The sequence below is a fragment of the Triturus cristatus genome, chromosome 10, assembly GCF_964204655.1.
Source record: "Triturus cristatus chromosome 10, aTriCri1.1, whole genome shotgun sequence".
In the NCBI taxonomy this organism is placed as follows: domain Eukaryota; kingdom Metazoa; phylum Chordata; class Amphibia; order Caudata; family Salamandridae; genus Triturus; species Triturus cristatus.
Window position 1 is genome coordinate 534,460,221 of NC_140593.1, and position 21,251 is coordinate 534,481,471.

General features: G+C 43.2%; 1 protein-coding gene across 1 annotated transcript in view; it reads right to left on the reverse strand.

The window, feature by feature from the left end:
* The window catches only part of ACTR3B (actin related protein 3B), a 490,971-nt gene that overhangs the window by 406,035 nt on the left and 63,685 nt on the right, over window positions 1–21,251 (reverse strand). The window contains exon 2 of the mRNA XM_085632001.1: window positions 3,915–3,970. Within this exon, the coding sequence (XP_085488127.1) occupies window positions 3,915–3,970 (56 nt within the window). The remainder of the gene's footprint in view (window positions 1–3,914; window positions 3,971–21,251) is intronic.

Below are 21,251 nucleotides of genomic sequence, written 5' to 3' on the forward strand. Positions count from 1 at the left end.
AAATGACATCACTGGTGACATCACTGATGACGTCATCCATTGAGTATGTGTTTCTGAACAGTTTTAATATGTTTAATAAATATAGGGAAAGGCCTGTTGAAGAATGAGTGGGTGTACAAGTGTGTAAATGGATGATTTTCTGTGGTGCGTAACTGACTCTATAAGTGAGTCATTAAATGTATCTTACTGCAGACTAGTGACTTAACTGTGTAAATGTCTGTATGTGTATGTGTGTTGGTGTCTAAGTGTCTCCATGGTTTTGTGAATAGCTATATGAGTGTCTATATGGGTTATTGATTGGTTGTCTGAGTATCTGTATGGGTGCCTGTGTGTTTGTATGGGTAGGGTGTCTGTTACACTATGCATAGATGTGTGAGTGGGTGATTCTATGGGTGCATGGTTTTAAGAGTGCATCTGTGAGGGACTGTATGGTTGGATGAGTGTATGTATGGGTGTGTTAGGGATTGAATGTATATCTCATTTGTACATTTGTGACTAACTACATATGTGAAAGTCAGTATATATGTGTGTAAGAGTATATAAGTGGGTATATGTGAGAGTGTGTGATTGTGAGAGTGGCTGTATGGATGCGTGTGTGCTTGTATCAATGATTGTATAAGAGCATTAGAATGTGGTACTATTTTTATGAGTAAGTGAATTTGAGTGTGTTTAACTGTATAGGTGAGTAAATTGGACTGTGTTTAATTACTTGCACGACTGACTAGGTGTGTCAGTACCTCAATGGATGATTGGCGGTGTGTGAGCGTCTATATAGGTGTCTAAATGCATATGATAGTCTTGTATGGAGTGACTGTAAGTATGAGTGACTGTACAGGTGAATGAGTGGAGTTGTATGTAGACCTAAGAGTTAATAAGTGAGTATTTAGTTATTGGTATTGGAGTACGTATGGTTTTGAGAATGTAACTCTGAAATTTTCAGTCGGTGTTTGAAAGGTTATCTTAGGGTGTGAGAAGATGTGGTAATTTATCACATGAATGACGTCATCAGTGATGTCATCAGTGATGTCATTTGAGATGTCATCAGTGATGTCATGAGTGATGTCATGAGTGATGTCATATGTGACGTCATCAGCAGTGGATTGCGGGCGCGCGAGTTATAGTTAGCTGAACTAACTATAACGGGGGAATTTCATTGGTTTTGTACGAGTGAAATGTCCAGCTAACTATAACATGTGTGAAGCCTATGGTTTTTTCAGTGAATATATATATATATATATATATAAAATAAAATGTGCAACAGCCCGAATCCGGAGAAAAAAAGCATTTATTGTAACTCGCGTTGGTGACAGCACCATGTTGTTCACCCTGACACGTTTCGGCGGATTGCCTTGTTCACAGGTAAATAACAACTTTTACCAAGGTGCTTTAAATAATAATTGTATCAAGTGCCTAAGTGTTCGCACACTACGTTTCCTATAGTTCAGTTCGTATTGCAGTCTAATGTGTCTACTGCCACATTGACGATTTTCCATACCACAATACTATTCAGATTTTCTTACACAGGCATTGCATCTATGATTTTCAAAAGGAACTTGTGCTCAGGATTCTTTTCTTGCTGCTGCCAAATGAGAGCCAACCATGTGCAAAGTCTGGATCCTACCAAGCAGATGTGTGTACCTCTCTTGTCACCCTTTCTCGACTCCACTGTATAATCGCCGGTAATCTAAAGGCTTACACGGGGTGAGCGGGTCATGCACCCCTCATCTAAACAATCCAAAAATTCACTGTCGTCGGGGGTCCCCAACGTCAGACAGGGATTCCCGTTCATTAAATCCAAAGAAAAAATGTGCCACGGCCCGGATCCGGAAAAAACATTTGCAACTGTACTGGGCAACTTTAAAGTGACATTTGCACCATTGACGAGTATAAAAATTAAATTTTTATTGACCAGTGCAAATATTTTTTTTTAAATGTAGATAATTGAAAATTTGACTGACAGGAGCTGCTCTCCTCCCTCCCCCGCCCAGCGCCTTGAGACCCTCAAGGGTGAGTAGCGCGCTTAAAATTCCCTGATTGAGTGATTGATTGATTGATTGATTGATTGGTTGATTGATTGATTGATTGAAAATAAGAAATTAATGACTCAGGTATAATTGACCAGCACCAGAGCAAACCATTGTTGCTTTGTACATTACCTCTGTTTCAGCTTTGTTTCACCAAATTGCTTTCTTCTTGGTTGGCATCTCACATTTTTTACAAGAACATAATCCATTTAAATGACGTTCAGTTGTTCTTTGGGATAGTCTATTTTTAAGGTAGTTCTTCTTATAACATATGTATTTAAATGTTTAGTGCATAATAATCCTAATTTATTTTGGTTAATTCATGTTAAAGGTATATTCACAAATTCGGAAATCCATTATTTATGTATGATGTTTTACATTAATGTTTGAAATTCAATAAAATCTTTTAAACACAAAAAATACAGTGGCCTCCTTAAAAAAAACATCTTGCCACCAATGGTAAAATTATAGGTGCCTCAAGATTGGCACGCCACCTGGCAGTTTCCTAGCGGCATGTACTTCGTGAAGGAGCAAATATCACTGGTAATAATTACAGCAGACCGGTGAAAATACAGTGAATGGATAACATAGTGGAAAAAATACACTTATGCAGCTTCTATATAAACAAAGTACATCATTAATATCAGACAATAGAAAATACAAGCAGCCCAAAGTTATACTTTAATTTTAAAAGCTGAATTTACCACTAAAGGCAACTAGAAACTCTCATCAGCTATATGTCTACCACCCATTTTGTAAAATGACTATTTGAATAATAATTCTAAACTAAAATGTGAGAAAACATGTTGGTGCTATGGTAACATTAATTCTGCCTTACTCTACTATCACTTTAGCATCATGCATATTTACCCCACACACAGCCTAGATGCTCTATATTTGAACCAGCTGATATAATAAATTATGCCACCTGGGTCTGTACTTCCTAACGACCAAACATTACTGTTTTGGGGCATCACTGAGATGAGTAAATCTGTTGGCCGGACTCATTCTGGCACGTGAACTAATTCCAGGAATTTTCCTCTGCATGGCAGGGTCCCAGCAAAAAAATGTCCACCTGTGGTGCTAGAAATAGATGGTGCTCTGTAGATCAGCCACACATGGAGAAGCAAAGGGCTAGTTGAAGGTCCAGCACACACGCCCATAGGTAAGACTGAAAAACAAAGGTGTGCAGTTGCTATGGAAGGTAAGTCGGAAGGGCCCTGAATGATCAAGTCCGAGGGATCTGATCCTTCAGGAGCAAGAGCCCTCACACACACCGAGGGGTGTCATGCTTCATCATTGGGCAGCTCCTCGTTGGGCCGGCACTGCAATGCTCAACGGGCCCCGTGAGGGGGCTCTTTGCCGGGGTTCTTTTGAGCTGCCGTCTGTGAAGTGTAGGTGTAATGGTGAGGGTGTCATGTGATAGTAGAGTGCTGCAAAGTATTAAAAATAACTCTAGGGATTCGTCAAAAAGGGTATTTGATGTGTTGAACCCTAGGTTATATTAAAAAAACAGGTGTGGCCTTAGGTGGATTTAATGGTCCACATTAGCACAAGGTGTAAATAATGGTCAACATGTTTATTGCCGGTAAAGTCTTTCCTTTCAGATGCATTGTAGTGGATCAAATCTTGTGGCATCCCTGCTGCCAGAGATGGCATTCAATGATGCGGGATGGTGCAGAGACTGACTTATCGCTGCTGAACCTGGTGAAGCGGTTATTACCTGTCCATGGTTCAGTGATAGCCTTGCCTGGAAGGTAGAAGGCCATCGTTTTCTACCTACATACCACCAAGCTTTAAAGGGGCCTTTGAATCAAAATGGCTAATGAGACCAAATCAATGACAGGCTAAATAATAATCTTACAAATGGGTGTAGAAATTATAACTTACATGATGGAATAATGAACTGTGGTTCTGTATTGCCGGCATAGCCTAGTTTAGTGTATCTGAAAAACAAAGAAAGAAGGTTGAGAAATTACTTGGTCCGCACACTGAAACACTGTGTAAGAAAAAAAAGTCGATCTTTTAGTATTTATCCTAAGTCCTAGGTACAGATTTACTAAAAACCATGCAGTTCGAGTCGTGTTTTGATGATATCATCGGCCATGCTCATGCAAAAACATGACAATTTAGTGTGACACTAAGCATTATGCCTCCGCACAACGGTGAGTGTGGAATGTCTTTTTTCACATTTACACTGGAGTACAAATATCTATGGGAGTACACCTGGCCAAGGGTAAGCTGCGAAAGATGAGCAATTTAGCAAAAAGTTTATGTTACATGTTGGAATTGCACATGATTTTCTTCTTACCCAATGTCTGCAACTGGTTTCATTTGATATTAGAATTCGACGCAAAACCAGGTCAGTAGATATGGCTTTGCCGTAGTCCATAGTGGAGTTTGCCCTGTTCCCACTTTGTTATGCTCCCTCTGCATATACTATCAGTGGTTTGTCTGTTAGAAATATTAGGAAACAACAAATAACAAGAGCCCGTGGTTGAAAATGTCATATAAGTTCAGAAGAGGTCAGGTATGGAAACTTCAGAAGACAGGACATGGAAATTATCATAAGAGATAGTGTGGTTACATTTCCAGGTTAGGTGACAGAACTTTCAGGACAAAGAGGGCAGTGTTAGTTTATAAAACTCTCAGAGCAGCTGAATGGATATCTATCAACGTCCCTACTTGTTTTGCTTTCCGCTTCTGAACCAGTTCATCACTCAACCTTGAATTCCTACACTTTGTTTTTTTCCTCTTTGGCTATTCCCATTTCCATCTCAGTCCTCATTCCTTAGAGAACTCTGGTTCTTTCATTGATCTGCGAATGCAGACTGCACAAGGCTCTACTTCCTTAGCCTTCCAACTCCTTACTTGACCACTGGACATTCTGCTGGCGTTCCTGTACTGGTGTCCGGGCCTCCACATGTGCTGCTCTCCTCTCCTCTGCATCTGTTGGCTATGAACCTATATATTGGTAGGACTGGGGCAGTTCTTAATTTGAGCCAGTGGTTGCCAGTGGGGGCCGCCAGCACTTACTTTTGATGGACTAGCATTTATTTTTCTGCATTAGATATTTCCCAAGAGCAAGAGAGTGAATAACAGTCACAAAGGGAGAAAGCAGGAATATGCAAGAGTCAGAGCAAGCTGCGGGTAGTGAATTAAAGAGGCCGATGTTTAATTGCACCGGCCACAGACTTCTGAGTAGGGGCTTTGGGCACCATCACTTCTTTATTTACAAATTAAGCACTGGACTGGGGCCAGTAAGTCTCCCAGAGGTGAGTAAGAGGAAGGCTGCTAGCACCCTTGCTTCATGCGCTGCACATTCAGCTATTTATTTTATAATAACATTTTCTACACTTTGGTCTGTATTTTGTTTTGCCAAGATTATTGATAAGTGATTGTGTGATGATCCGAGGCTGCTGTTGGAACCATTCTGAACCTTTGTCTCCAGTGTCTTACTGTTAGACCGTTGAGCCTTAGGGTGGTCTTCTCCCAATCTTTTTACTTTTTTCCTCTAGGTTTTGCTGAATCTTTTTGTTGGCCTTAGGACTCTAAGCACTTTACCACTGCTAATCAGTGCTAAAGTGCATCTGTTTTTTCCCTAAACATGTGTGTGATTGGTGTATACCTGATTGACATATTTAATTTACTGGTAAGTCCCTTGTAAGGTGCTATACCATATACACAGTTCTGCTTTTCTCTTATGTTGATGTTGCCCTGCTGCCTGCTGCACTCTGACTTTCCTGAAGAAAAGATGGAATCTGCCTGCACTCTGAGTGATCTCAAAGGGCATGTTGGCTTGTCTCCTGTTGCTGGACTCAGGGGAATCAAAGTTTCTACCCCTGAAGCTGTGCCTGGCTCAGTACAAGTGGCCCAGATACTTGTAACACAGACTTTGAGGCAGAACCGGTACATCAACCAGGTTCTGGGAGTAAAATTGGTGCATTGAATCAGTCAATGTATCGCTGCCTCTGCAGATTGGTGAGATCGATGCATCCCCTTGACTGCGTGGCAGAAACTGGTGCACTGCTCTATGCCTCTCGACTCTGGCACCTGTCTTCAGAGTGGACACATCACCTTCAATGCATGGAGAAGATCGAAGCATCTCATTGCTTGTAACCAGGAAAGGACCTGCCTGGGTCCTCTAGTTGGCCTGCGATTCCATGAAGTTGGCCTGAACTTTGACTTTGCCCCAGTCTAGCATGACCTAGAGTAACCTTTTTTGTGCTATTTGCTTCTAAGCGCTTTATTGCATTTATTCTTTTAAAATTCAATATCTAAACTTGCCTTTTTTTGTTTATAATATAATAATCAATTTCTATAAACCTGCATGGAGACTTTTTGTGGTGTATACATTGTGTTACTGTGTGAGTGGGTTGCACAAATACTTTACACATTGCCTCGTTAGTTTAGCCTGACTGCTCTGTTCCAAACTACCAGAGGGTAAGCAAAGGCTATCTTTTAGTGTGTATCTAGCTTACCATGACTAGAGTGGTTTTTCCTGCCTGGCCTGGGTGCATACCTCAGCCAACCAGGAATCCCATTTCTAGCACTTAACTTTTCCTCTATTTTTCCCTTGGCTTCTAATTGAGGTATTACTGTACAGTTTATTGATTGAAACAGGTGGACAATTTGAGATGTGGGCTGCATTTTGAGGGGTTCTAATAGAAACGACGAATCTTGACATTGGCTCTCCACATTGTAAATGTATTTTGCCCTACACTTGCACCAACATTCAACACAACCCCATTTTTTGCCTGTAAAAGTAAACCACTCCTGCCATGTGCCTTGCAATGCACAGCTCAGCCTCAGAAAAGCAACTGCGCAGAGCCATAGTAAATCTGGTACTTACAGTTAGCTTATTGGCTGTACTAAACATACATTACAGAACTTCATATTTTCTTAAATGTATTTTGCATGCAAAACCTGCCTATATAAAGGATTCCTATTTCTGATTTTGTGACAATATAAAGCCAGATGTTAGAGATTTCTAAATTGCTCAGTGATTTGGACCAATTAGTACAAATACAATTATTCCGCAAATTAAGTTAATTTACAATCATACAGTTGTGTCGACAACTTGGCGCGTTTGCGTCCCTTGAGCTGTGCAGCTGATTAGCACTGATCTCAGTCATTTAGCATCGTTGTTTTTAATAGGTGAACAACAGTTTAGGAGTTACATTAGAGTGTATTGACAGAATGCTGCAAATACATTTGGAGAATTCATGTAAAAAAATTTGCCCTCGATGCTAACAGCTGGATGTCAGCAAAGGACATATTCTAATCATAAACAGTCCTGAAGACATTGTAAAAGAGATTGTATAAGAGGTCTATTATAGTCTAATAGCCTGCTGCTGAGGGATGTATCGGTTGTTAAAGGCCCTGAACCTGAGTTACAGGCCTGACTAGCAGGCCTAGCCCTACGACAGAAGGGCTATAACATTCCACCCACTGAGTGAAGAATGTTCTAAAGTAAAAATGGGAGAAACAGAAAGACAAACATTGGAATGTTGGAATAGAAGGTCATTACTAACCCTGAGATGCTTTATTGTTCTCAGTGGCGCTCCCTACATTCCAATGTTCTAATTAACACTATATTTCAAAACATTTCTATTTTAGGACAAAAACATATTTCACGAATCATAATAAAAATATGCTATTCTTTCCACCTTTATGTGCCTACACTGATGACTGGAGCAAGCACTAGGCAAGCTATGCACATGCCCTCCAAGGCACTTACCATTGAGTGGATCCTGGAATTGCTATCTGGTGGCAGTGCTCGGAGTACAGGTCCTGAACAGAAATGGGATCAGAAGAAAGCAAGGTAGGCTGGTGCCCGGAAGCCCCATCCCCTCTATCCCTCCAAGGGTTGGGTAGGGGGGAGAATACAAGGAGTAGAAAAAAATGCTTCAGGAGGGGAGGGGACAGGAAGAGGGTCATCACAGAATGAAGGGAGCTGCCGTTAAAGAAGTGAGAGGGGGAACAGAGGGAAAGAGGATCTGTAGAAGGAAAAGTAAGATAAAGGGAAGAAGGAGGTAGCGGGTGAATAGGGGAGAGAGAGGAGGGAGGGGGAATTGCAGGAGGATTGAACAGCAGAGAAAACAGCTGCATGTAGAAAGGAGAGAGTGGTACAAGGCAGAGGTACAGGGGCCAAGGAATCTGCAGGAGGAAGCCCAATAGGGAGAAGAAAAGCCGCTGGAGGAGCCACCAAATGATGCAGAGGAGAGCTTCAAAAGGAAAGGTCAAGGGTGATGGGAGATGGCCCATGGTGCCTGGTGGCCATGATGTTGAGAGAGGAGAGACCGAAGGGCATTGGGAAACAGGGTAGGTGCTAATGTAATAGGGTTTGTGATGTATTGTAAGGTGTTTCTGTCTGGGGTATTTATTATGTTATTGTACTGGTGTTACTGTGATGGTACTGGAAAGGTAGTACTGGGCAGTTTTGCCAACACCTCCTTGTAGTTGGGAGTGTGAGGGTTGCGATCGAAAGTCCAAATTTCCTAGAATGTAATAATCCCTGAACTAGCTGCCTGACAGCTCAAGAGGGCATTCCGCACACTTACTTCCAGTGATTGAAATCTAACAGCTGGCTTTACAAATACCACTACATGACGTCACAGAAAGTTACACAAAGGAACTACAATGTTGATGGTACCATGGAATTGCCACTGACAAAATAAGACAGTGGTAATTGTCTTACTGTAATTATGTCCAAAATTGAAAATATAAGCTATCTATAAGTATCTAAATCAAACAAGAAAACTAGCACCCAGGGATATAAATAATGATAAATCTAAAAGAATTATTGCATGTGACAATAAAAGTGAAATATTTTAATATAGACTGTTGGTAGAGGGATGTTTGTTAACCATTTCTTGAAGTAAGAGCCATGTGGATAATCGCATAAAAATGTTAAACCTCTAAGTAAAGTCTTGGAAAGTTTTAAATGAAGTACAGTTAAAATAAATGCATTTTATAGTCCCTATTTTCACAGGGGTCAAAAATAATGGGTATTTTGTGACCAGGGACCGCATTGATGCCAGAAGAGTGTGGCTGGTGGGGGGGAGGCGCGGGCAGGGTGGGGTGAAAGGTAGTTGTAGGGGAAGAGAAGCAAGTCACTGAGGTGTACAGGCACAAACACCTAACATCCACTGCTAGACACGGGACAGTGAGAAAGATTTAGCCATGTCACTATGAGGCTTGATATTAATCCTGGTTGTGAAATCTGTATTTAAAGTGTTGAAGCGGTTCCACAGTGCAGTGGTTTATTAGGTCAAGCCTAGAGCAGCGCATGCGCTGCGTGCTCGACTTTTAGGAAGGGGGTTTTCAAAGTGCTACCCCACGCTTTGGCTGGCCTAGCGCTTGCGTACACGCGAGCGTGCACGCGCACAACCTCCAGCTTTCAGCACCCGATCAGGTGCCATATGTCTTGACCCCCCCTCCCTCCCGCGAGCATGGCGGCCGCCGCTGCCAGCCAAGCCTTAGGGGCCGCTTAGTGCCGAGGCCATTGTCGCTTCTTTTGTTTCACTTGCGAACAACACATTGTCGGAACAAGGGGCGTGCTTCACAGCGCTGGAAATCCCCCAGACGTGCCCCTCGGCTTCTGTGACCTTGTCTGCCAATTTTCTACCTAGAGCTACGCCAGGCCTAAAAACCGCTCTGATGTGGGGACCACGGTCGTCTTCCCGACCCCCAGCCCCCTCCGTCGGAACCACTCTGTAGTGTTGTGGTGCTCCGACTGCAGTGTCCTCATTACAGTGCTCTGTTCAAGACCACTGCCCTCCAGAGTCACCACATTTCACGCCAAATAAGCATTGTAGATGTTTTATTCCTCATTCACAGAAATGCATTTTTCTTTTCTTTTTTTAGTCTCTGAAGCCTCAGTTTCTAATATTATAAGCGCTTACTGAGCAGGGACAAGGACGCTTGTTACCAGAGAGGCTGCGGGCTGCGTCATATTTCGTACATGAAGGGCACATGTTCAGATATAGGCAGAGGGGCCTTGGGATCTTCTACCAGAGACACCGAAACTAATATCCTCCGTTTCATGGAGGGTGGCTAGAAGATTTCCATCCTTAACCCCTTTCATACACACGCTCTTCACTAGACAAGCGAACCCTGCCCTAGATGATGCCCTGGTGATGTCTGTGCTGTCAATGAAGGGCGCCTCTCCACTGCCCCTTACTTGTGACCAAAGCTTAACAAGCATTGGCATAGCCAATAGGTCTCGCTTTTGGGACCTTATAAGTATTTAGTTATGCAGCACAATATCCTTGGTGAAACAACAACTGTTGCATGGCTAAACACTTAAAAGGTCCCAAAAGCGAGACCTATTAGCTATGACAATGCTTGTCTTTGGTGTGAGTAGGCCCTGAGTCTCATCATCAGTATCTTCCACACCCTTGTTGTGATGTAATGAGCAAGATGGAAACTATGGAACACAAGCCATTTAAAAAAAGAAATGTTGGCCTCCCTGGTGACAAATGGTGCACTCTTGGCTAATCATTTTCTCAACATAATTATGTGCTCTTTATTTAACAGAGATAAAAAAAATCTTAAATCAAACTAAACTGTGGTGGTACGTATGTGATAAGGAAACAGAACTGTAACACAATAATCATCTTATATTACCCATGGGCAAGAGTGCACCCAGTCTGATAGCCCACTCACTAAAATATGATGTAGTGAGAAAGCAATGACTCTTGAAACACGGAGTCCTGCACTGTGGAGAGGGTACTCCTATCTCACAAAATTGTTTACTGATGGTCAAATGATATCCTTCCTATGACTTTGTCCCCTAAATTGTCATTTTGTAATAGAGGTCAATGAGCTTCTGAAGGTTAGAGCCAAGCTGGAGCCAGATGCCTGTTTCTGCCTCAGCTCAAGGTTCTCTTGGATTTATGGACCCAAAACAAGACTAGCCTTCTGTACGTCAACCACTCTCTAACCTTATGCACCAAAAATTAAAACAAAGCAAAATATGGGGTAATCCAGTATTCCTGGGAACCTGGGTATACAATAATACCAAAATGGACAATGTTCCCTCTGAGGAAGCTTGTCAGCCTATGTTTCAGAAGAAAATAAATGATACAGACTTAAACGACAGGGTGAACAGTTATTTAATTACTGCACAAAATAGTCACTATATAAATACAAGATGTAGATGCTCCAAAAAACGGTGCAGTGAATGTAATTTGTAATAAGAGTGATAAACGGGTATGCTAGTCTTTGAGACAATAAATAATGTTGACTGGATAGTCTTTTGGTTTAAGAAGCACAGACTCAAAGTAGGAGTACATGTTTGTGACAGATGAAAGTATCATTTAAGGTCAACATATAAATGCATCAATGTTTCAACCCACAAAACAAGTGATTTCCGATGGGGCCTTTCTCAGGCCAGTGAGGTAGCAACCTACTAGAATCAGAGGATATGGATTACCCTACAGATCTTGTATGAAAACATTTATTTCAACATATGATCCATATGTTTATGCTTGGATCTCACCTCTTGTTGAAAATTAACATGAGCAAGCAAAGCCTCTTGTCATGTACGCTGTAAAAGCAGGGAGAGTTACTTCTGAAACTGGAGACGATTAACTGTGAAATCTCTCGAAGTCAGGGAAAGCCTTCTAGTAGGCAGGAAAGAAATGTTGAGCAAAATAGCACTGAAATAATAATACCCCTGTAATTGGGACCAAACCCATATTAAAAGTGGACATAAAAGGTAAATGCATGTGCATATTAAAAGTATTGTGAAATATTTACTTGTCAAAGAAACGTCAGGTTGAACAAAGTTATGGCAGCAACAATGCTATATAGTAATCCGTAAAGGCCATGCGTGGTTGATTGAAGGGGGCTTAATGAATAACCCCAAGGTAGTGACCCAAAGGTAGAAAAAGAGGCCATGCTAGATATGTTAATACAAAACTAGGACAGATGCAAATTCACCTCCCATAGTGAGCGTTATTGGTGTTTCATCACGTGACCCCACAGTGGAGACATTACTTAAGTTAAAAACTAGGGGGCATATTATCAAGAAACGATGTTAAAATTATCGCCGCTTTGGCGGCAGAAAACTGCAGCTAAAGCGGCGATAATGGGCTTGATAATATGCCCTTGAGAATTCCCATAGAAGCCCATATTCTGGTGTCAACATGGGCTTCTATGGGAATTCTCAAGGGCATATTATCAAGCCCATTATCGCCGCTTTAGCTGCAGTTTTTTGCCGCTAAAATGGCGATAATTTTAACGCCGTGCTTGATAATATGCCACTATGATCTTTCATTAACATAGGTGTGTGCAAGACAGGGTGGGAAATATGAACTCACGTGTTGTAGAGATTGTGAATGATCAATTATTCAGTATCTGCAATGCTGTTAATTAACATAATTCTGCAGATTTCTTGTTCTCCGCTGGGATTATTTCCCAATACCACTTCCTTCTTCGTGTTATAATCATTGGCCATCAGCTCTTCTATTCCAGTATCCTGGTACTCGAACCACCATATTCCGACCACCATCAACACAACTGCAAATATTTGAGTCTTAAATGTTTCCTTGCGTCATGGCCAGACTTTTCTGCCAGTCTACAAGGGCAGCCTGTCCCTTAAAATCATCCATTTGTCAATCCCTACTGCCTTTAATAGGTGACTGTTAGACTTGGCATCTTTTGGCGTGTTTCCCCTGAGTTTTTGCTCTCTGACCTCCCAGTTTTAACTCTGTTTTTGCTGGCTTAGTGTCTCTGCACACTTTTCTCACTGCTGATCAGTGGTAAAGTGCAAGTGCTCCTGTTATAAACTGTGTTATGGATTGGTTTTTTCCATGATGGGTATATTTGATTTACTAGTCAGTCCCTAGTTAAGGTCACTGAGCGTGCCGGGGCCTGTAAATCAAATGCTGCTAATGGGCTACAGCACTGGATAGTGCCACCTACGCAAACATGCGGACTTAGCAAGTGTACCCACTTGCCAGGCCCTAACCCTCCCTTTTCTTACATGTCAGTCACCCCTAAGGTAGGTCCAAGATACCCCTGTGTGCAGGGTGCAGTGTATGTGAAAGGAAGGACATGCCCTGGTGTGTGTGGCATGTCCTGATAGTGAATGACTGCCAATTTAATTTTTCACTATTGCAAGGCAACCTGTTCCCATAGGACAGAAAGGGGAGTTTGTTTATAACATCTTATAAACATACCTGGTCCAGGGAATTAGTAAGAGAAATAAAGTTTAGTATGCCTGAACTCAGAATCTAAAGATGCATCTTTTAGTGAAGGTGATTTTTACATAGTGTGTTTGAAAATACCACTTTTACAAAGAAGGTATTTTCTTGCTCAGCCATCCAGTAGGTCTCTCCTGGGTTTGTGGATTGACTGTCTGGTTTTGGGATGACAATGGCTGGGGAGGAGCAGTGGCTATAGGTAGTCTAGGTGGGTCAAAAAAGGGCTGAATAGACCTGGGTTGCAATAAAGAGTAGGGGAGGAGATTTCCTTTCACCTGAATGGGCCTGATCTGTCTCTGACAATATCGTCTCTACCGCCTGCCAGGAAGCTACACCAGAGAGGACAGAACTGGTTCTGGCTGGGTACAGACACTCCCTGCCTGAGAGGACAAAGGATTTTGGGCTATAAAAAGTGGGGCCCAAACCCCTGAACTTTAGAACTCTTTTGGACCAAGAAGACTGCCAAGAGGAAGAGCTGGAGAAGCTGTGAGGAGGAACTACCACTTTGCTGAGTGCTTTGCTGTGTTGGACTGCAGTGGCTGCTTCTGTCTTGGGCAGTGAAAGGAATGGGCTGGACTTTCTGCAATCGATTCTTGTGAGTTTCTCCAAGGGCTTGAGGTAGAGCTTGCCCCCTGTTCAAGAAGTCTCAGGAACAGCAAAGACTTCAAACTCTTCTGCCCTCAGCACTGGGAACTGGGTGTTTTGTGCTGCAACAGAAGAAAAAGCAACCTGACGCCACCTACAATGCTGCACCCGACTCTGCGTCCTGAAGGCACCGCAGAGGGTACCGCTGCAACGCCGCACCATGACCCTGGTCTCACTGACGACGCCCGCTGACGCCACCACCAAGCGGCTGCTCTCACTGTGACCTGTGGGCACCTCACTCCACATCGCCTCGCTTCACGACGCCACCTTGGTATCCCTGATGACATCGCTCCACGTTGACATTGACGTCGCTGCTTGCACCTTGATTCTAGGGCACCGCTCGTAAAGTTTCGCGACGCACCATCCTCATCCCGCACCGCAGCCTTGGCCTACCGACGCCAGCGCCATCGACTCCAGTTCGTCAGCCAATGACAGCGTTTCAGCAACGATAACGCCGCTGCTTGCACTTTTACCTGCCAGCACCGCAACGAGCACCTAATCACTTCGCACAGCGACCCTGGTCTCACCGATGATGCTATCTGACGCTGCCACCGAGCACCTCTTTCACACCGCTACCTGTGGGCATCGCACACCGCAATGCTGTACTTCGCACCGCAGCACCCGACGCCTGCCAACACCAGCGCTCCTGACTTCAACCGCGAGGTGTTCGATCTGCAACGCGTGTGACTTCAAGTGCCCGGCAACTCCTGCACCGACCTCCGGAACAGACGGCTGCGGACGCCGTGCTTTCGGAGGTCAACGAGAGGTCGCCGACGCCCTGCATTTCTAAAGGTACTGTTTTGCGGGTCTTCCCAACACCATAGCTGGCCCGCAACGCCACAGTCAGCCAGAACAATTTGGATTTGTTGTTCAAGACCCAACGCTAGCTCCAGACAGAGCTATCAACTTCAAGGAACTGTTTTTCACGGTTATTTTGATAACTAAAGATTTCTAAATACTGTATTGTGGATTTTTATCATTTTTGGTCTTGTGTGGAAATATGGATTTTTATGATCAGTTATGTCCCCTATCTTGGACCCCAACGGTTCTATGTGCATGTTACAAGTACATGTATGTTCCCTCAAGTTCCAGTTATGAAGACGCAAATATATGTGCGTCCACCGTTAACATGTCCTCTTTTAGATCCGCCATGAATGAGCCGGATATTCCATTCCTAAGTACGAAAGGCCACCGCCTTTATATGGTTCACTTATGCCATTTTACAGTTCAGACGAGTAGGCCCCGATTCTGTCATCAAGCTTTTCTTGCTTTCTGCCTCTGAAGCTCCAGTCTGAGCCTGCATCTGTGACCATGAACTTTGTCTCATTCCCTGCGCGGCTCACGAAGCCTGACATCAGCCTGTTGCCTGCCAAGAAACTGTATTTCACCTTCGAAATTATCTGCTCCGTTCCCTGCCCAATGCATTCCTGTCTAGTAGTTTAAGTAAACATTCTTCCAGCTACCGAGCAAAGGCCCGGTTTCTCTGTCTTTATGCAAGTAATTCATAGCCCTGTTACTATGGAAGATTCCTGCCCTCGCATCTAGTGTAGACACTTAGACGCTTGTACACGCACTAACAGTCAGTATAGTCAGTATAGAATAAGATTCTACTCCAAGAAGGCCTCTCTTTTGGATAACATAGTTCTTTAAACATAGGATGTTAGATAAGATTTGGGATTAGGTTGACTTGACCCTCCAGACATCTGTCGCCACATGTAGAGCTAAATGTCAAGTCCCCTTCACCCCCTAGCTGCACGTCAATCACACGTCATGCTGCTGCGCGCGCATCTCTGCCAAGTATTTCTGCTGACATTGCGAAATTCTTTCATGAAACCACCCCATTATGACATCATGCCTGATGACGTTCCTTTGTTACGCCCAATCACGCCCATTTTCAGCTACGCATGTAAAATGTTATCTTTGCTATCAATTGTTACGCCTCTCACATTTGCTCACTGTAATGCCTATTGTATAAAAGTGATTAATTATCAATAAGGTATGTACTTCACTTCCTGAACCTCCGTGGTGATGGAACCTGGAGGCCACGATTCCGAATCGTCCATTGGAATAAAGCCCATTCCGAACCTCTAATACCACGGATTCTGCCTCTTATTTATTGAGCTATTTTTATTATGTTCTGTATCAAATTAAGTCCCGGTAATTAAATTATTTACCACATAAATGGCGCCCGAACAGGGACACTTTCTCATCTCACGCGCCGGCGGTGCGTTGCAGGCCCGGTCTCCTGCCACAGCTGGACGGACAACAACGCGTACCAGCAGGATTTCCTGTATCTCCCTCCGGTCAAGCGGGGGCGACTGAGGCTGCGATCAACACCCAGACGAGGCGGTGAGAAGTGCGAAGTATCCCGACCAGAGCCTAGCTGAGAGAGCAAGATCCGAGGTATACAGAGGCCCACCAGGTTTCCGATGTCCTGACGTGTCCGAAGTTTTCGAGTCCAGTCCAGTCCGGTCCAGTTCAGTTCAGTTCCGTTCCGAGGCCTTCCGTTCCGAGCTACCCGGTGAGTACCATTACTGGGGAGGCGTTCTGGCGTGCACATAAGTTGTGCCGGTCCAGACGGGTTTGGGTACACAAATCCGGTCTGCACTGTTTTAGCAGTGTATCTGTACTGTTTAGCAGTATATCTAGTATATCAAGTATATAAATTCAGAATAATTTCCGTTAATGTCGAGAATTATGTTTTCTGATTAAGTTTTTTTAGATCGTCATCATCATCGCTGCTCATTTAAATGTTAAATGTTAAATGTATTAATACGTCCTGCATACTGTGGTGTGAATGACTGTTCATTATTGTGTTTTTATTGTATTAAGTTTGTTCAAGACCAAGTATCAGACCAGTTCTCAATATGCCGCTCTTTTCGAAACTAAGACAGATCACAACTAGAAAAGGGGTACTCGAAGAAGCTGTTCCCATTCCTCCTAGGGACACTCCAGGGTACTTCATGTATCATAAACACGGCCTAGACGCTATATTATTTCTTGATCTATGGGTAGACTACACTAAGGAATTACCAGAAAGTCAGAGGTGGCCCGCAGCTGGGACCTGGGATGCAGATTGCATCGTTAAAGTAGAGGAAGAGTTATGGAAAAGGAAAGCCAGACAGTCACAGAAAGACGCCATTGAATTATGGCGTAAAGAATCGTGTAGACGCACAGAAAAAGCACGTAGACAGGAAGAGAAGAGTAAAGAGAATTCAAATAAAGTTCAAGAAAATCTATTAATTGAAGAAGGTACACGAGTAAAATCAGAACAAATAAACAGACAAAGAAATGCCCTTATGAAGGGTATGTATCCCCTTCTGGCCGAAGGATTACCTAAGGCTACTCCGGGGATACCAAAAGACTTGCCACCCCCATTATTTCCAATAAAAGTACATCCTAAGGGGCATCCTAGAACCGCAGAAGATGTTTTTCTTTCCTCATATTTAGATGACGCAGCTCCCGAGTATGCTAACCCCGCCCCACATAGACCGTCGGCCGGGGAGGTTCAACGCCAAGATCCTGTATCTGTATCCTTACAGCATCAAATACTGACACAAGTTCCGGCAAGCACGTCCGTTTCCACATCTGTTCCTACAGCTACTTCTATAGCTGTGTCCACACCTATAGTTGCTGTATCACGTTCTACGAATCCTTTCACGCCCGATACTCCAGACGGGGCTACTGGAGGTGCTACCAATATTTTTTCTACGCCACCCAGAATAAATAAACTTACCTTTCAAGAGTCAGCACATCCACGTACCCCCAAACTCATAAATGCCCGCACGCTTAAGGAACTTCTAGTAGATTGTAGATATGACCCTGTGCCCGGCAAAGAGGACGAAATGATCATGGCATCATTACGTATCCGACGAGCCGCGGTGTATTTAGGGAAGTTACCAGGAATGACTATGCATCTAGATAATATATATCATTTTGTCCAAACAGGGCGAGATTCTGAATGTATTAACAGAGCTATGGAATACCAGAAAGTGGAGATACAAGGGGAACTGTTACGTTTTCTCATAAATTGTGTGATCAGAAATCAAGACCGACCTGGGGTAGACCCGGAAGCAATGCAAATTCTTACCAGATGGAGCCAGAATATATCAGAAGGGAGACATGACAGGCAAAAATGTATAATAGCCATGTGCAGAAAGATCCGTAAAGAAATAGAACGCCTACACGAAGAGAGATTAGCGGTAGACCAGTTTGAACAAAACGAGGAGGAGGAAGGATCAGGACTGTCCACAGGACAGTCAGAAACCATAGCCTATGTAGGTAGAGGAAGATCTTGTAATAATACTAGATACTTTACTGATCCAATACGTCCGATATGTCCAGATAATAACAGGAATTTCCAAGCACCTATAATAAATATGAGGTCCCCCGAGCATTCGTTCCAAGCCGCTGACAAATTACTGCGAGAACGAAGGGGTTATCATTTTCTTGATTCTATGGATGAACAAGAATTAGCCAGGTCAGCCGTTCATTGGATTGACAGTCCCGGAAAGTATGATGATGATACAGTAACACACACATTTTTGAACCTCACCCCAGATGAACAGCGTTTAGCTGGGATTTATATGATTCAACAACTTCTTATACTATATAAAAGCCAACATTCAGATCCTGGTCCCTTACCTGATATATTGACTGAATTACTCACGAATAGATGGAAAGGTTCAGGTACTAAGTTAATTCAGGAAATACTAGAATCCAGAAAGCAGTACATTCTTTTTGTATGTCCAGAACATGATTCACTGCCCATCAAGGAAAGACCGATGTATTACATGGACAGACAGAATCCCTTACGAGAAGTGCACCCAATAAAGGGCGAGGACAATCAGTTTAAACGTGTATATGTATATACGCCCATATCAAAAATAGAATTGTTGGAAATGAAGAAAGTGGTACCCAGTCATGACAAAGACCCAGCGGGTTTCCACCGAGAAATTAAAGACATGTTACTCATGGGAGAGTATACCTATCCCGACATTATGACAATATTAAAGGTATTAATGCCTGCTGGCATTTATGAAAAACTCAAGGAAAAAGAGTGGGAGGTAGGAGACCAAAAGATAGATTGGACAGCATTAGAAAATGAAGAAAAGGCCCGAGGTCCAGGTTCGGGGCTTGGGGACAAAACTAAAGCACTACCAGGTTTACTAGTACAGGTACTGCCACGTTTACTAACCACGAAAAAGGAAGACTGGGGTGCAATCTCAGCCTGTAAACAAAAGCAAGATGAAGACACTAGTGATTTCTATGCCCGATTCGAAAAATGTTTTGGTATAAATAGTGGTATAAAAGCAAGTAGCGAGTCATACCCACATCTGTTTGTGACAAAATTAGTTGAAAATTCTTTGCCCCAAGTGAAGAATAGAGTATTAAAATTCGAGAGTACCTGGCAAGGTAATACCCCATCACAAATGTTACAAATGTTACAGTACCATTACAATAGAATTAGAGAAGAACAAGAACATGAACAAAGACGCATGAAAGACACGAAAATGAAAATGCTAGTCTCCCAGACAGTTCCAGCTGAAGGTCATAAAAAGGGTACGACACAGTCCGGTGATTCAGCAGGACCTGTAAAAGGGACATGCAACTATTGTAAACAGCCAGGACATTACATACACGATTGCCCAGTCTTGAAGCGTAATATCGCCACAGGTATTACAAAAGAAAGACCACGGCCACTTAGACAGGATCAGAATGAACAAGGAGCACCGCAGCATGCACAGTCCATGCCAGCTCCACAACAGTCTATACAGTTTGTGCCAGCCGCACCAGCGTTGCCTGCTGCTGCCACACAAACCACGACACGACAGCTGTACCAGACCGCACAGTATGACTATCCTGATTATCAACGATATGCATGAACCAGCCTAGAGAGGGAAGTTGACTTACCCCTTATCGAGGTCCCTGTAGATCAAGAAGGACCTTATGTACATAGTGAATTATTAGGCCAAGATAGAACATTTTTACTAGATACAGGGGCAAGTCGAACAACTATAAAACGTAGTGAAGTTCCAGGGGCACCCCTCTCAGGCTCACAGAATATTTCCCTTGGTTTTTCAGGAAAACCTATTGTTAATGAAGTATCACAGCCTCTTCCACTTACGATAGGACCCTTGACCAGAACTACAGATTTATTGCTTACTAAATCATGTCCAGAAAACTTGTTAGGTATAAAAACACTGAAAGCTCTAGGAGCTATAATATGTTGTTCTCCGGAAGGAGTAAGATTGTTTTTACGTGATTTCAAAGGTCATTATGTGTCTCGAGACATGGATTCCCGACTGCAGATTTTACCCACACATTTATGGGCACAAGGCCCTACAGATGTTGGTTGCATGAACATTACACCATATCGAGTCACACTAAAGGCAGGAGTGGTACTACCACGAATGCGACAATACAAGTTACCCCCAGATGCTGTAATGGCTTTACTGCAAATCATTGACGAGCTTATCGGCCAAGGAGTGGTTGTGGAGACCGACTCCAATGTATGTAATTCACCGATAATTCCGATTCTTAAACGAACTGATCCAAAGGCTCCCCCAGTATATCGATTGGTTATTGATCTGCGCGAATTAAATAAATGTATTGTACCACAATACCCCGTAGTTCCAGACATCTCTTCATTACTGACAGCTATTGATTCCGAAGCAACATTCTTTACTGTAATTGATCTCAAGAATGCCTTTTTCAGCGTCCCAATAGATCCGGAAAGCTAATACTTGTTCGGATTTAGTTTAAATGGACGTAGCTTTAAATTCACACGCGCACCTCAAGGATTTACAGAAAGCCCCAGCATCTATAGCCAAGCACTGAAACGAGAACTTGACAGTATCCACATGCCAGTCAACACTGCTCTGCTTCAATATGTCGATGATCTGCTGATCACCGCCCGAAGCGAACCTGAATGTGAAAAAGCATCACTGACGGTTTTACAATTTCTAGCCGAAAAGGGGCACAAGGTGTCCCCTTCTAAGCTGCAATTCTGTGTCCAGCGAGTTATTTACCTTGGTCACTCGCTGTCCAAGGAGGGAAGGCAGCTTACACCAGATCGCATTCAGTTAATAGCTAACATGCCAATACCCAAGACGCAAAAGGAGGTGCGGGCTTTCATAGGCCTCACTTCATATTGTAGGCAGTGGATCCCTCAGTATGCATTTCTAGCAAAACCACTCATTCAATTAACAACACAGGAGGCGGCCACATCGACTGTCCTCCCTTGGACTCAGGAACACACACTAGCTTTTGAAAGCTTAAAGAAAGCTCTATGCCAAGCACCTGTTTTAGCAACACCATGTTACAGAAAACATTTTACACTCTTTGTTACAGAACGAGAAGGTACTGC